Genomic DNA, 16,337 nt, shown 5'->3' on the forward strand with positions numbered 1-16,337 from the left:
CCATAGCTAAAACCTAAACAAAAATTCAGAAATTTGACAATAACATGAAAACATATAGCCCTGTCATTGTTCTTTTAGCCACATAAAAAACTATTATGATGTACTCTACTTGATGTTTATGTTACTTCACTAAGTAGTTTATGTGTCATCATTTAACCAAAACTTCTAGTAATAACTATTATGATCATATTTTGATTTAGCGAAGTATAAATTGCCAATGTGTGAAGTCATCCAGTACTTATAAAAATCTGAGTCCTAGTGTTCTTATTTTTATGTGTATTATTTGTATGTTAAGTATAATTGTGCAAATGTTTGTGAGTATACATATTTATTTGTATGCAGATATAAAAATAGCTACTATTTATACAGCACTTTAAAGTATACAAAGCATTTCAATATGTTACATCATTTGATACAAAACCCCCAGGAATTTTACATATAAGGAAACTGAGGCACAGAGCAGTTAAGTAATTTGACCAGGGTCAAATACTTAATAACTGTTTGATGCAGGATTCAAACTCAGGTTTTCCTGACTCCAAGTTTTACACTGTGCCAACCAGCTGGCTACATAATATAAACATACAAATGGATACAGTCATATCAATGAATTTTCATGTATATATGAGAATGTGCATATTTATAAGTATGAATTTGTGTGCACATGGTAAATCCCTAATTATCAGTATCTGCAGTTTACATTACTGAATTTCAAGGTGAGTATGGCTTCTTGAAACAGTTTTCCTACAGTCAGGAAGTACACATTCTGTGGTTACAAACTTGTTTTGACACAAACCTTACCAGAAACTTGGTTAAGGCAAATATATTTTAAAAACCAAGCAACAGAGGCAGCTAGGTGGTGCAGTGGATAGAGCTCCGGCCTTGGAGTCAGGAGGACCTGAGTCCAAATCTGACTTCAGACACTTGACACTTACTAGCTGTGTGACCCTGGGCAAGTCACGTAACCCCAACTGCCTCATCAAAAAAAAAACAAAAGAAGAAGAAGAAGTCAAAACCAAACAAAAAAAAAACACCAAGCTACAGCAAATACAATGCAAGTTTTGGTCATCTATTTTGAACTACCTATAATAACATTTCTTTACACTAGTTCAGTGTGCTTTAAATTGACTTGAAAAGGAAAGTAGGTTTTAAAGAATTGGGAAAAGGAAGAAATGTTTTCAATAGTTGGCTCAGTAAGCTGTCTCACACAGACAGAAAAAATTCAATGGATCTATAAGGTGTAAAACAAAACATAATCAGAGAATCAAAGAATCAATGAATCTGAAAGCTGGAATGCACTTGAAAGACCATCTAAAGAATCTAACCTCTGCCTAACCAAGAATTCCCTATATACCACTGACAAGGGGTTATTCCAATCTATGAGCACATACTCCTCCCTCTCAGGAGCAGGATTCCATCATCCCTGGAGGCTGTGCATTTCACTTGTCTACAACTCTAATTTTTTTAATATAAATGTTTGATCGATGCTTTTTGAACTGTTGTCACGTCCAAATAATAATGGTCTCTCTACTCTCCATCCTGAATGCTTCCTTGCAACAAAAATCAAAGTTAACCTAAATTAAGAAACATAATGGTAATGTCTGACAAATTATGCCTCATTCCATACCTATAGCTCACATTTTTCTGCTGAAAGAGAGAAGTATCTTTGTCAGAAGACTGTTTGACAAGCTTCTGGAGAAAAGATTGGTCATTGCCTCAAACATAATTCTGATTTTTTTGGTGTGGTTTTCCTTTATATTACAGTGGTAATTGCATAAACTTATCTTGATTTTGCTTACATCACTTTGCATCCAATCATACAAGTTATTTCCAAATTTCTCCATTCTTCATTTTCTTTTGTTTCTTAACAATACAATAATATATCATTACATCCACATACATCAAGTTGTTCAGTCACTGCCACATCATTGCATACACGATTTTTGCCATTATGAAAAGTATTGTTATAAATATTCTTTTATGTGTGGAGTTCACAAGAACTCTTACCATTAGGAAGTTTTTCCTTACATCAAGCCTAAATTTGCTTCTGCAACTCAGGTTCATATTTAGAGCTAAAAAGAAATCTAGAAATTTAGAAATCATGTAGAAAATCCCTACATTTTAGCCATGAGGAAACAGTGGTTTTGTGAACCTGGACAATCACTTAACCTCTTTCTGTCCAAGTTTCCTCACCTGTTACAAATCTTAAGGCACTATACAAATGTTAGCTATTACTATTATTACTTAACTTAAAAAGACATAAAATGAGATAAATCTAGTATAATCATTCTTAATAAAGCCATGCAGACTTTTGGATCATTACTTTCTCTTCTACATAGTTAATAACAATCCATTTAATAGTACATATAATATGTCACATGTCCTAGAATTTCACCAAGAACTGAAATTAATGCAGACTAAATATCCCTTACTTTACTGAATATCAGGGCATTTTTCCTTCTCCAGTCCCATGGCACCTGTTTCCATACTCCATGATCTTTCAAAAATCACTGACAGGGGCTCAAAAATTGTTCAGTGCTCTGGGATCAATTTACTCATCATCTTATTTATCTTGGGTTTCAATTCTGCTACATATTTTTATTTGTTTCCAGTCCAAAGATTATTCTTGTTGATAAAGAAAAAGGAAACAAAATAAAGAATAGTTCTGCCCAGGTCAAAAAAAAAGTTATTTTCAGGTCAGAACAAAGGTATGCTTTTTTAGAACTCTTAAATTTTCCTTCAGTGTAGAAAGTTTTATTCAGTTCAAATTTCTTTCTAGATTATAAGAATTATGTGTATATATTTATTGTATCATTAGAGAAAATTTAATATTATTGAGTCACTATATCCAATTATTTTTTTTAATAATTTTGAAACAACCAGCCCCTTAACATTTTACCAGGTAATTGATATCATCACAACATAATATGATTTTAGAAACATTTCACAGCAGCTTTATAACAGAGAATTCTGGCCCCCAGGGTAAATTCAGAAAAGTGGACAGAGAAGAGTAGGAAAGGCAGAGTTCAGAATATAACCCAAGGCCAGTGTGTATATAGTCATTGACCTCAAGTCTCCTGTGTGCTATGAGTCCCCAATCAGGGGAATGAAATTAGTCTACCCTGTCAGGTGCAATTGAACTATGGAAGTCTTAACACACAGGCACAGGAAAGGGGAATAATAGTGGTGGGGCACACTTGTAATGTTGGGAACAAAGGGAAGTATGCTTTCTCTGACCAGGATCCTACATATTGTCATGGGGCTATGTACAACACCAGGCGCAACACCCACAGGATGGAAGTACTCAACACCATGTCGGGGCCTGGAAGAGGTACCATTCTACTATGATAGTGCCCTGTGGCAAACCTTCACTGTTTTCAAGATAATTACAGTTTTACTATGCTACAGGACATATTAGCAAATTAAAAATAAACTTTCCCTGGTATTATGTAGTCTGATAAAATAATAATATTAAATTTGTACTGTAATAACAATTATTATATTCCATGAGTTCAATCAACATTCTGAGATTGCTGTTTTTCCTTCATGCACGTAACTTCCTTTTATATTTGTCCCATTAGCGCTAAGAAACAAGCAAAATAAAAGAGCTCTAGCTAACATAGAAATAAGTAAGACAGTAAGATGTTAGTTTTTAAGAAGTAAACAATTAAAAAAAGAAGTAAACAATTTAGAAATGGCAGTTCATGCATAAAGGTTATCTGTAACTTATGTCAACAACATATCAAACATTTAGCATTCACCTTTTTGTAACCCACTGTGCTAGTCAATAGACAAGGTACAAAATTTAGATAAGATATGATTCTCTGCTCTTAGGAACTTACAGTATAGTCTAATACTGATTTAAGACACAGAGTTAGCTATGATATACATTATGTGGAAAATATACAAAAAGTTACAAAACAAAGCTTTAGATAATATCTGTCTAAGAAGCAACATTGTTACTTCCTGGCAGGAACTGGGAAGGTTTCCTAGAGGAGATGGGATTTCAGACGGGATTACAAGGATGGGTTCAGTAGGCAAAGAAGGAGGGAGAAGGGTATTTGAGGCACTGGAAATAGTTTGAAGAAAGGGGCAAAGTTAAGAGAACATCATTCTTGTCCTGAGGCAAAGAACTATCCAATCTGAGTGGCATGTAGTGGTTCTAGAGAGGATTAATGGGAAATAAGGGTAAGAAAGTAGAATGGTGACAGATGGTAGAGGTCTTGAATAACAGCAAAGGACCTTGTATTTTACTTGGGAGGCAACAGGGAGCCCATAAATACCTTTAAGTAAAAAAGCAACATGATTACATCTATGGATAAACAAGACTATTATGGCAGAGGTATCTAGGATGGCTTGGAGGACAAAATAATGGAAGCAGGAATACCTGTAAAGAGGTTATTACAATATTTTAGACTCGTAATGAATATCTGTTCATGTGAAATGATAGTAGGAAAAGAGAAAACGGGGGAGAGATTCCAGAGATGCTTTGGAGATGGTATCAACACAATAATTTATTAGGTAGAAGATGTAAGGGTGATGATGATCATATAACTAGAAATATATGGCAAATTCAGAGGTCATCTAGTCCAATTCGCTCTAGATGAGGAAGTTTTAGCACTGGAAGGTTATGGGACTTCCCAAGCTTATCCAGGTGATAAAGAGAAGGAAGTATCAAAAACAGCCCCATATTTGCAAACATGGGAGACTAAATGAATTAAGATTAAGTACTGAAGTAAGATTAGGTAAGTGGTAAAAAATGAGGCTTCTGCCTTTCATACCTCATATTTTCAGCTGAATCCTCTGGCATTGGAGCCACAGTTTGTACAGCTGGAAGGTTTTTGCTGGTAGCACCATTCACAAAACTAGAGGAGGATGAGGATGAAGATGACCCTGAATCCACTGCACCTGTTTCCAAAACAATACTACTTTCAGTCTTAAAAATAAAGTTAGTTGTAGATTTAACAGAACAACGCTTAGTTTTAAAGCTTTCTTTTCTGGTTTTGAAAAAATTATCTCAATTTCTAAACAAAACAGTACAGTACTGTTTAAAAACAATTAGTACGCTTCATAATTCTTTATAATTTAAACAGCATTTGCTGCACTAACAATTCAACTGTTTTACATATCTGTCTAGCAAAAACAAATGTTACAAAATGGGATATATTTTAACATAAAATGAAACACAACAGATGAAAATAAACTTCAGCATAAAATGAGACTGATAAAAAAAACTTTCAAAACAATGCAAATTCAGAACCAGGAAATTCCCCTACTTTTGTTGCTATGTTATAAAGTATTTTTTTAATCTTTTAATTAAATTTCTAGGTCTAAATTTTCTACTCTGCAGCCACAAAAAATCATATTGAGAATTCACTTGTTTAAGTTACAGTATATTTGGTTAAATCTTTCTAAGATTTTAAAATACTCTTACATGTTTTCATTATTTTAGAACAGTTGTTAATGATATACTATAGAAGCATAGTAAATAGAAGTGGAGTTGAGGGACATCTAGTGTCTCTTCTTATTATCAAATCATATAGCATTTTCCAAAAAAAAAAAAACTGCTTTGTACTGCATCTTTAAAGATGATATCTGGCAACTGAACCAGAGAAGAGTGGAAATATTCAATTTGTTCTTAAAGACTATATCTAAAACTGACCTCAGCAGATATTCTACAGTGACTGTAACTGAAGAGATAGAGAAGTATTGTGGACAAAATGCTGGACTTAAGAGTTAAAATCCCTGGGTTTAAATCTAACTCTGCCACCTACAGGGCAAGTCACTTAACCTCTCTGGGCCTCAGCTTCCTCATCTGTAAAATGAAGGCCTTGGATTGGATAATCTTTAAGGTCCAATCTAACTCCAAATCTTTATTCCAATGCAACCACTGTATCTCTTATTCATTTCTTGAAAGAGAAACTAACTTCATAGAAACATCAGGATTTGTCTTTCATGAGGCCCACAAAAGGAGGAAATAATTTGTTATATGACCTGTCTCTCAATGAAGATCACAGACAAAAGTAACTGTTACCTAAATCAGTACTATGGAATACATACATAATTTTCCTTAATATCATGTTATATTTTAAAGGACCCATACGGGTAAATGTTTTTAGTACATGATATTTTAATGTGTTCTTTTTTACAATGAGAAGAGTGGGGGGGAAAGGATAAGAAATTGAAGGGAAAGAAGGCTTTCAATCAAATCTTCAGACAAGCTAGATGTTTAAAACAAACAAACAAACAAACAAAAACCTTTACAAAATAGATAAACCCTAACTGACAAATTGTTCTTTTATGTCAGGTCAAAGCTAAATTGTGGATATAATTAAGCTTGATAAAATTAGGAGCACTTTCTCCTGTAACTAGTCCCATAAATGTGTTGTGGATGGTTTGTCAGACTCAAAGGTAGGATGATAAACAAGATACAGAAAGCACAAAATTAATCAAAATGGGAAGGGTCTAAATAATGAAGATAGATGGAAAAGTTTAAGGCTATACAGTTTGGAGAAGAGAAGGCTACTATAGTCAGGGAAGGAAAGGCAGAGATCATCTTGCGTTGTATAAATACCTAAAAGGGAATCACAAAGATTTGGGTAAGGATTTATTTGAACTAAGCATCAACAGGAACATTCCTGGAAATTAAAAAAAAAAAAAGTTAACTTCAGTAGGGCTTTAAAAAATTCACGCTGTGGAATTTTCTGTGATAAAGAATCTTTTGGAAAAGGAAGCCAATGACCTGGACAGCAACATAATCTCAGATTATAAATTAATTCAATGCCAAATAAGGGCTATTCTTGTTAACATGCACTTCATCAATTTTTTTGATCTAGGCTGGAATGTATCCTCTGGGTATATTGCCAGGGACCTTAAGACAATATTGGCTTTCCTTATGGGACTTAGCAGAGACAGTATGATTGAATTATATATCCATATTCACATGGATATATAGATATATAATCTCAAAGCCATTTTCTATCAGTGAAAGGAGTTAGGGTGCTGATTAATGGTATAGTATAACTTCCTGATCTAATTCCCCGTTTACATAATGCTGTCTTAAAGGTTCAAATTCTCAATTGCTTTTGCACCCTATATATCTTTCAGTATGTAGATTTCCCTTTGAAAGTAAATGGCAGTCACTGTTCTGAGAGATAAATGGGGAGTGGAGGAAAAAAATGCAAGCATGGACTTTAAAATAGTAAGCAAAGGATTCTAAAACTGCAAGCAAATCTGCCCCCCCCAATACTATTAACTTTGACTCCCAGAAAAGTCAAAAGAGTCTTTAATTATTCAAGGTGTTTACTTGTACACATCAAAAAAGAAGAAAAGGAAGAAAGAAAACAGAAAGCAAAAGATGAGGGGTCACAAAAATATTTAAGGACAATACCTGTTGTATTAATCATACTTTTTGGTGTAGCTCCAGTAGCAGCAAATATATTAGGTACTGCCTGCAGGCAGCCCACTTCCAGCAGTAGCAGCTCCTACAGTGGTAACAGCCAGACTACCAGGAGGAGCCTTCTTCACAGGCACCACAACACTCCTACAAAGAAAGAAACAATGATGCAATTTACATTGGATTTAAGTTCTACATGCGGACATGATAATACATCAAAATAGCTTGTTTTCAAATTTGTGAAGCTACCTGTATGATAAGTAGAATGTTAAGGGTGCTATAACTAAGGAAATATGGTTAGTTTATTATAAGTTCCATGAGGAAATTATATGTGTAGTATATGGAATTTTCAAATCTTTGGGGGAAAAAGTCATGTAACTTTTAAAAACAAATCTACAGATACTGGAGAAATGTATGCTTAAAGTAGCAAATTCTTAGCTATTAATATAGGGATTTTCCTAATAAGTCTACACAAAATATTCTCCCCCATAATGCATAAAACCACAATAAAAAAAAACAAGCTTTTTATTTCAAGGAAAAGATTTATTTTTAATGAGCCAAAACAGATGCATAAATCGAAGACCAAAATAAGCAGCTCCTACTTACTTTTCATTTATGGGCTCTCTGTCCAAGGGTTACTAACAACCTTTTAACTAGCAAATCTAACGGCCTTTTCTCAATCCTCATCTTACTACTTAACTTCTCTGCTGCCCTCGATCCCCTTCTTTTCTCTCTCCTACTTCTACTCCTACTTATTTGACCATTCCTTTCCAGTCTCCTTTGCTGGATCTTTATCCAGTTCGTGACCACTAATATGTGTGTCACATGCTCTTTTCTCTCTATACTATTTCATTCTGTGATTTCATCTGTTCCCATGGTTTCAATTGTAATCACTATGCTAATGATTCCCAAATCTATTAGTCAGCCCTATCCTCTCTCCTGACTTCCACTCTCCAGTTTCCAAATTCTTTTCAGATATGTCAAACTGGATGTCCTGCAGACATCTTAAACTCAAAAAGTCCAAACTCCTCATCTTCTTCCTCAAACCTTCTCCCCTTCCAAACTTTGTAATTACTATCGAAATCATCACTTTCCTCCCGGCGGTAGATATCCTCTGTAGGCTCACAACATAAGTGCCATCCTTAACTACTTACTCACTCTCCATATCCAATCTGTTGCCAAGGCCTGCACACTTCACCTTTGCAACATTTCTCAAAAAAAGGCACCTTTCTCCTCTGATATTACCACAACCCTAGTGCAGGCCCTCATCTCTGGACTCCTGCTATGGCCTGTTGGGTGTGTCTCCCTGCCACAAGTTTCTCTCCATTCCCTCGATCCTCTACTCAACTAACAAAGTGATTTTCCTAAAATATATATCCAGCCACGTCGCCCCATCTTCTATATAAACTATAGTGGCTCACTTTCACTTCCAGGATAAGAGAAAATAGTGAGGCATTCAAACCCCTTCAAAAACAAGCCCTTTCTCCTCCCCTTTCCAGTTTTCTTATACTGTACACTCCACACTCCAAAACATATTCTCCTAGGGAGATAAGTAGCATAGTGGATTGAATGCTGACCTAGAATCAGGAAGACCTGATTACAAATCCAGCCTCGGACTTTAAGGGCTCTGTGACCCTGAAAAAATCACTTAACTTCTGTCTGCCTCACTTTCCTCAATTGTAAAATGGCATCTACCTTGCAGGGTTACTGTGAAATAATATACGTAAAGCACTTAGCAAGTAACCTCTGTCATGCAGTAGACATTTATTAAATCATTCTTTCTTGCTATCCATCCTTTCTTCCTTCAACAACGGCTTTCTTTCTGTTCCTCAAACAAGATATTCCATTTCTCAATTGCAGTCATTTTCACTGATTGATTGGTCATCATGCATGCAATGCCTTCCCGTATCACCTCCACCACCTTCTACAAGAGGTCTTTCCCAATCCTTAATTCTAGTATCTTCCTTCTGTTGATTATTTTTTATTATTTCTGCACATATCTTGTTTGTACAGTTGTTTGCATATTATTTCCCCCATTAGATTGTGAGCCCCCTTTAAACAGTGACTATCTTTTGCATTTCTTTGTCTCTCCAGTGCTTAGCACAGTGCCTGGCCCATAGCAAGCACTTATATAAATGTCTACTGATTGACTAACTAAACTAGCTCCTTTATTTTCTAAACAAAGGCACTTAGCATTTAGTTTTTCATTCAAAAATAGACATGTTATTATAACATAAAAGACTTCTATACTAGAAAGGAATTACAGCAATATATCACAAGAATCATATACTATCACCAGGTGGTATTTATACCAGGAATGCAGGGCTGGTTCAATATTAGGAAAATCATCAGCATAACTGACCATATCAATAACAAAATAAACAAAAATCATATGACTATCTCAATAGATGCAGAAAAAGCCTTTAACAAAATACATCTATTTCTATTAAAAAACACTAGAGAACAGGAATAAAGGAAGCTTTCCTTAAAACAATAAGTAATATTTACCTAAAACAATTAGCAAGAATTATCTGTAATGGGGACAATAAGCTAGAAGCCTTCCCAATGAGATCAGGTGTGAAGCAAGGATGCCCATCATTACCTCTATTATTCAATATTGTACTAGAAATACCAGCTATAGCAATAAGAGAAGAAACAGAAATTGAAGGAATCAGAATAGGCAATAAGGAAACAAAATTACCACTCTTTGTAGATAATACAATGGTATACTTGGGAATCCTAGAATATCAACTAAAAAAACTATTTGAAATAATTAAGTTTAGCAAAGTTGTAGGATATAAAATAAACCCATATAAATCATAAGCATTTCTTTACATGACCAGCAAAGCCCAGCAGCAAGACACAGATAATTCCATTTAAAATAACTAGACAATATAAAATACTTGGGGACCTACCTGTCAAGACAAATCCAGCAACTATATGAACACAACTACAAAATATTTTTCACACAAATAAAGTCAGATCTAAACAATTGGAAAAAGATTAATTGCTCATGGGTAGGCCAAGCCAATATAATAAAAATGGCAATTCAAGCTAAATTAATCTATTTATTCAATGCCACACCAGTCAAACTACCAAAAATTATTTTATAGAGCTAGAAAAAATAATAACAAAATTCATCTGAAAAAAACAAAACATATAAGATATCAAGGGAATCAATGAAAAAAAAAATGTGAGAGAAGGTGGTCTAGCCAGACCAGATCTCAAAATGCATTACAAAGTGGTAATTATGAAAACAATGTAGTACTGGCTAAGAGTTAGAGTGGCAGATCAGTGGAATAGATTAGGTATACATTATATTATAATAAATGACCATGGCAATCTAGAATATGATAAACACAAAGATCAGAGATTTTGGAACAAAATCTCATTATTTGACAAAAAATACTGGGAAAACTGGAAAACAGTGTGACAGAAACTAGGTACAGACCAAAATCTCTTACTGTATATCAAGATAAGGTCAAAATGGGGTACATGATTTACATATAAAAGGTGATACAATAAGCAAATTAGGAGAGCATGGAATAGTTTATTTGTCAGATCTATGGATGAGGGCAGAATTTAAGTCCAAAGAAAAAAGAGAGAGCATTACAAAATGTAAAACAGCTAATTTTGATTACATAAAATTAAAAAGTTTTTGCACAAACAAAACCAATGTGATCAAAATTAAAAAGAAAGCAGAAAACTGGAGGAAAAATTTTGTAACAAATATCTCTGATAAAGGTCTCATTTCTCAAATATATAGAGAACTGAGTCTAATTTATAAAAATGTACAAGTCATTCCCCAATTGATAAATGGTCAAAGAATATGAACAGGTACTTTTCAGGTGAAGAAATCAAAGTTATAATTCTCTATATCAGTACTTCTTAAACTGAGTCAGACTGGCGAATATGACATAAAAGGAAAATGATAAATGTTGGAGTGGATGTGGGAAAACTGGGACACTAATGCATTCTTGGTGGAGTTGTACATTGATCCAACCATTTGGAATTATGCCCAAAGAGCTATAAAACTCTGTATACCCTTTGATCCAGCAATATCATCACTAGGTCTATATCGCAAAGACATCAAAACAGGGGAAAATAACCTATTCCTACAAACATATTTATAGCAGCTCATTTCGTGGTGGCTAAGAATTTGAAATTGAGAGGATGCCCATCAACTGGGGAACAGCTAATATACAAATAAACTATTCCATCCTCTCCTAATTTGCTTATGGTATCACCCTTTATATGTAAATCATATACCCATTTTGACCTTATCTTCATAATACGATACAGATGTTAGTCTGTACCTAGTTTCTGCCATACTGTTTTCCAGTTTTCCCAGTATTTTTTGTCAAATGTATTGTTATGTAATATTATTGTGCGATAAGAAATGACAAGCTGGATGATTTCTGAAAAACCTGAAAAGACTTACATGAACTGATGCAAAGTGAAGGAAGCAGAACCAGGAGAATATTACACGCAGTAACAGCAATATTGTACCACAATCAACTGTAAACGACTTAGCTATTCTCAGGAATACAATGCTCTAAGACAATCCCTAAAGACTAATGATGAAGCATATTATCTGCCTCCAGTAAAAGAACTAATATTATCTGAATAAAGACTGAAGCATGCTATTTTTCACTTTTTAAAAATTTGAGTATTCTTGTACAAAATGATGAATATGGAAATGTTTTACATGATTGCACATGTACAAGCTATATCAGATTGCTTACCATCTCAGGAGGGGGGATGGGAGGGAAGAAGGGCTAAAATTTGGAACTCAAAACTTTAAAAAAATCTTTGAAAACTGTTTTAACATGTAATTAGGGAAATTTTTTTTAAATATTAAAAATGAAAAAAAAAAATTAAACAAAAAAAGACCCTTCATCAGATACTTGCATTTAATACCAAACTTTTATTTTAAACCCAATTCCTTGAATAAGGGTTTCAATATCTTCAAAAGTTCCTTAGAAACTCTGGTATGATTCTCAGAGAAAAAAATGTTCTGCATTTCATATTATATTAAGCTTAACAATGAATAAATAATAATTAGCAAACCTAGTCCTTTGATTTTTATTCATGATTAAATTCTAAATTATACAGGATTACAAATATCAATATAGTTAATAGCTAATACTTGTAAGTAGCTATAGTCTTAGGAAAATTCACTGTTATGAGCCAGATTTAACCAATAATTTTCAGATATTTTTCAACTTAATTTACTATTAAGAAAATACAAACTTTAAATTAAACTTAATAATGAATAAGAAAAGTATTTAAAAATCTTACATGAGTACAACTAGAAAGGGTCATAAAAATTATTCAGTTTCAACACATCATTTTCCCAAATAAAGGAAAATTCTAATCACAGAGTGCTCTTTTAGAGTAACTGTAATCATGATGTTCACGATTAGTCTAAAATCAAACTACTGCCTAAATTCATCATTCAAATGCTGTGAAATAATTGAACAACTGTTTATTGTGAATCTCCAACGTGCTCATTTTGGTGACTATGTTAGTAGTTCAAATGACCCTTTTGCTGTCAAAGATAATTTTCAATACTTGCTTCACTCCTCTCATAATTAACACTAGCTATAAGGAAATGACTAATTTTTTCCTCCATGAACTGTTGTTATGACCAGAATTTTCAAGGAATTTTCCTAAACAGATCTGGCTATCCAAGTGCTATTTTGCAATTCAATTCTTATAAAGCACTGACTATGTAACACCCAGGGCACAGGCACCATACAAATGTGGAAAGAGATACATTCTCTGGACTCAAAGAAATAACTATTTTCATGGAGGTGGGACAGTCAGGAGAATAGCATGTACACAGGTAAGTATATTAAAAGATAAAGTGTTATGGAGGGAAAGGAGAAATTTAGAGGAAATGCTCTAGGAACATCTAAGGAATGAGAGAAGACTAGGAAGTCTGAGAGGACAGAGGAGGTTATACAAAAGAAGTGACACCTACACTGATCCTTGATGAAAGAGACATTTTGAAAAAGAGAGGTGAGAAGGCAACGAATGAGGAACAAGAACCTATACAAAAAATCCAGGAGAAATAATAAAGAAATACAAACCATGTACACAAAGGGCTCACATTATAATAGAGGGAGACAAAGACACAGAGGGTTTCAGCTACAAGTGAGATGGAAAGGTTCCACAAGCCTTAGGTTGCAATAGCAAATCAGATGGTTTTGCAACTTCTTTAATGTCATTTCCATTGATAAAACATCTGTTTCAGATGGTGAAGAATCTGACAGTATCAAGGACTCTGATGTTGAGAACTTTTCAATTCTGGATTTTTAGCTGCTAAAGCTGCTGAGGGGGTGGGGCTACATTATCTGGTTTTATATATTTAATCAAGTTCCTATAAACAGGATATTCTAAAAGTCCTAATGCAATTTTAAGTTACTGAAGCTATTTTATTAAAGTTTAAAACTGCACTAAGACTTTTAGAATATTCTGCTTCTCTAGGAAAAGTACCTTCCAGACCTACAGCTATAATCTTTTGATATCAGACTCTTTTTCAGAAAATTGATGCAAAAATGTCTTTTCCAATTGACAAGTTTTCTTCTTATCCTAGTTGCAGTGATTTTGTTTTGTGCAAAAGCCTTTCAATTTAATATAATAGAAATAATCAATTTTATCTTTTATAATCAACTTTATCTCTTGTTCAATAAAGAATTTTCCCCTGGCTGGAAATGTAAAGGGCTCTCATCTTATTATTTTTATCATGTGAACTTTAATGTTCAGGATATGAAGTGTAAAGCATAAGTCTAAAACTTAATTTCCTATGAACTGTTTTCCAGTAGTTTTTGTATGATAGGTGTTTCTTCAACAAGTAATTTATGCTCTCAGGTTAATGAACACTAAGTTACTGAATTCAACTGCTTTTCATGTGCCTTTATATAGTCAGTCAGTGATTCTTATTTTTTGGTCTGTTTACAATAGTTTTGATGATTATTTCTTCATAAATAAAATGAGGCCTGGAAGACAATCTTCCTTCACTCCCACTTTTTCCCATATTTCCCTTCAAATTTTAGACCTTTTGTTCATTCAAAGGAATTGTATTATATTCCCCTTGTTTACAAAGTATCCTTTTGTTATTTTAACAGCATTATTCTGTAAATTAACTTAAGTAGTTTCATAAATTTTATTATATTGATGAAATCCAACCAGGATTAATGAATATTCCTCTAATTATTTGTCTATATTTTTTTAAGTTGCTTGTTTTTTTTTTTAAATGCATTTAACACAAGGTTTCAATGTGTCTGAGTAGTCAACTCTCAGGTATCTTTTGTACTTTGTAGTTATTTTGTATAAGAATATTTTATTATTTTCTCCTAAATTTTTTATCACAATATAAGAAAGCTGTTTATTTTTGTAGATTTATTTTATATCTTTACTAACGGTTTCAATTATCTCAGTAAGATTATCTGCTGAGTCAGTGGGGTTTTCTAAGTAAACTAGGTTGTGAGCAATTTTATACTTTTATACTTTTTTTATATTTTTCGGCTATGGTTATGCCTTTAACTTATTTCTTGATTTATTGCTATCACTAGCATTTCTAAGACTATGTCAAACAACAGTGGGAATGGGAGCAATTTTACTTTAGGCAGATACTTATTGGAAAGCTTCTAGTGTTTCCCCTATTGCTAGCAATTCCAGTTTTTTATTTCTGATATATCATTTTTATATTAAAATAGCCCTTCCATACTTATGTGTAGGTTTCTTTTACTTAGAATAAATGAGTGTTATACTGCCAAAGGCTTTTTCTGCATCTATGACATAATCAAGTGGCTTAGGAAATGTTGTTTTTAATATGATTAAGTTGATTATTTTTATGATACTGAACCACCCTTGATTGTCAACCAGGTGGCAAAGTAGATAGAGTGCCACACTTGGAGTCAAGAAGACCTGGGTTCAAATCTGGCCTCAGACACTACCTGTGAGACCCTAGGCAAGCCACTTCACTTCCATTTGCTTCAGTTTAATTGCCTGTAAAATGAAGATAATAATAGTACCTATCTCCTAGGGTTGCTATCAGGAACCAATGAAATAATAATTATAAAGTGCTTAATGCGGTGTTATTACTATTATTATTATCATCATCATTATCATCATAACAGCCACAATGAATTTTTATATATAATGCTACTATCTTTTTGCTAGGATTTTATTTCAAATGTTTGCATTGATGTGATTCCTCAACATGTAAGTCACATTTGTCAGGGTGGTGTCCTGACCTTCCCCCATGCTCATCTAACATTCATGTCTTGGAATTCTGTTCTTCCTTTCAACCTGTCATGAAACATTTTATGACAAATTTCATCAATACTGATACCTTTCTTCTTATAGCCTATAGAATTTATTTTCTATATCAAACATTTAGACATTTTAGCAATATTGTTCTATAACTGTTTCATCAGAATATCTTTTATTATATATTTTAAAAGAGCAATAAATAGGATCTTGTTAACACTATATAACTATCATTTAATAAGTCTCTTGGAAAACTTTTTTTTTAAAATCTTGATTTAACAAGTCACTTAACTTGTCTCAATCTTGGTTTCCTCATTTGTAAAATGGGAAGACAATGTGGTATACTATATAGAGAATTGGCCTCAAGTCAGGAAAACTTTGTTAAGTCATTCAACTTAGTGTCCAGCAAAGAACACTAGATACAATGCAGTAAAGTTGCTGATCTTCCTTGGTAGAAGGTCTTCACAAAGAGTTCCCTATACCAATGAACTCACAGGTCTAAAGGAAAAAGATGGGAATAATGATACTATACTCTCTATGCCACAGGGCTGTTGTGAGGAAAACTGCTGATACCACTAAACGTAAGTCAATTTCGAAAAGTCTCTTGGATGTACATTCAACATTATTTGGCAAATATCTGTTGAATGAGCTAGAAAATGGAAAA

General features: G+C 33.5%; 1 protein-coding gene across 1 annotated transcript in view; it reads right to left on the bottom strand.

The window, feature by feature from the left end:
• Positions 1 to 16,337, bottom strand: part of NBEA (neurobeachin) — a 776,021-nt gene that overhangs the window by 455,476 nt on the left and 304,208 nt on the right. Inside the window, 3 exon segments of the mRNA XM_078147053.1 lie at positions 4,779 to 4,905; positions 7,388 to 7,440; positions 7,442 to 7,540. Coding sequence (XP_078003179.1) covers positions 4,779 to 4,905; positions 7,388 to 7,440; positions 7,442 to 7,540 — 279 coding nt within the window.

Source organism: Phascolarctos cinereus, unplaced genomic scaffold, assembly GCF_003287225.1.
Source record: "Phascolarctos cinereus isolate Bilbo 61053 unplaced genomic scaffold, phaCin_HiC Scaffold_726;HRSCAF=1367, whole genome shotgun sequence".
Lineage (NCBI taxonomy): Eukaryota > Metazoa > Chordata > Mammalia > Diprotodontia > Phascolarctidae > Phascolarctos > Phascolarctos cinereus.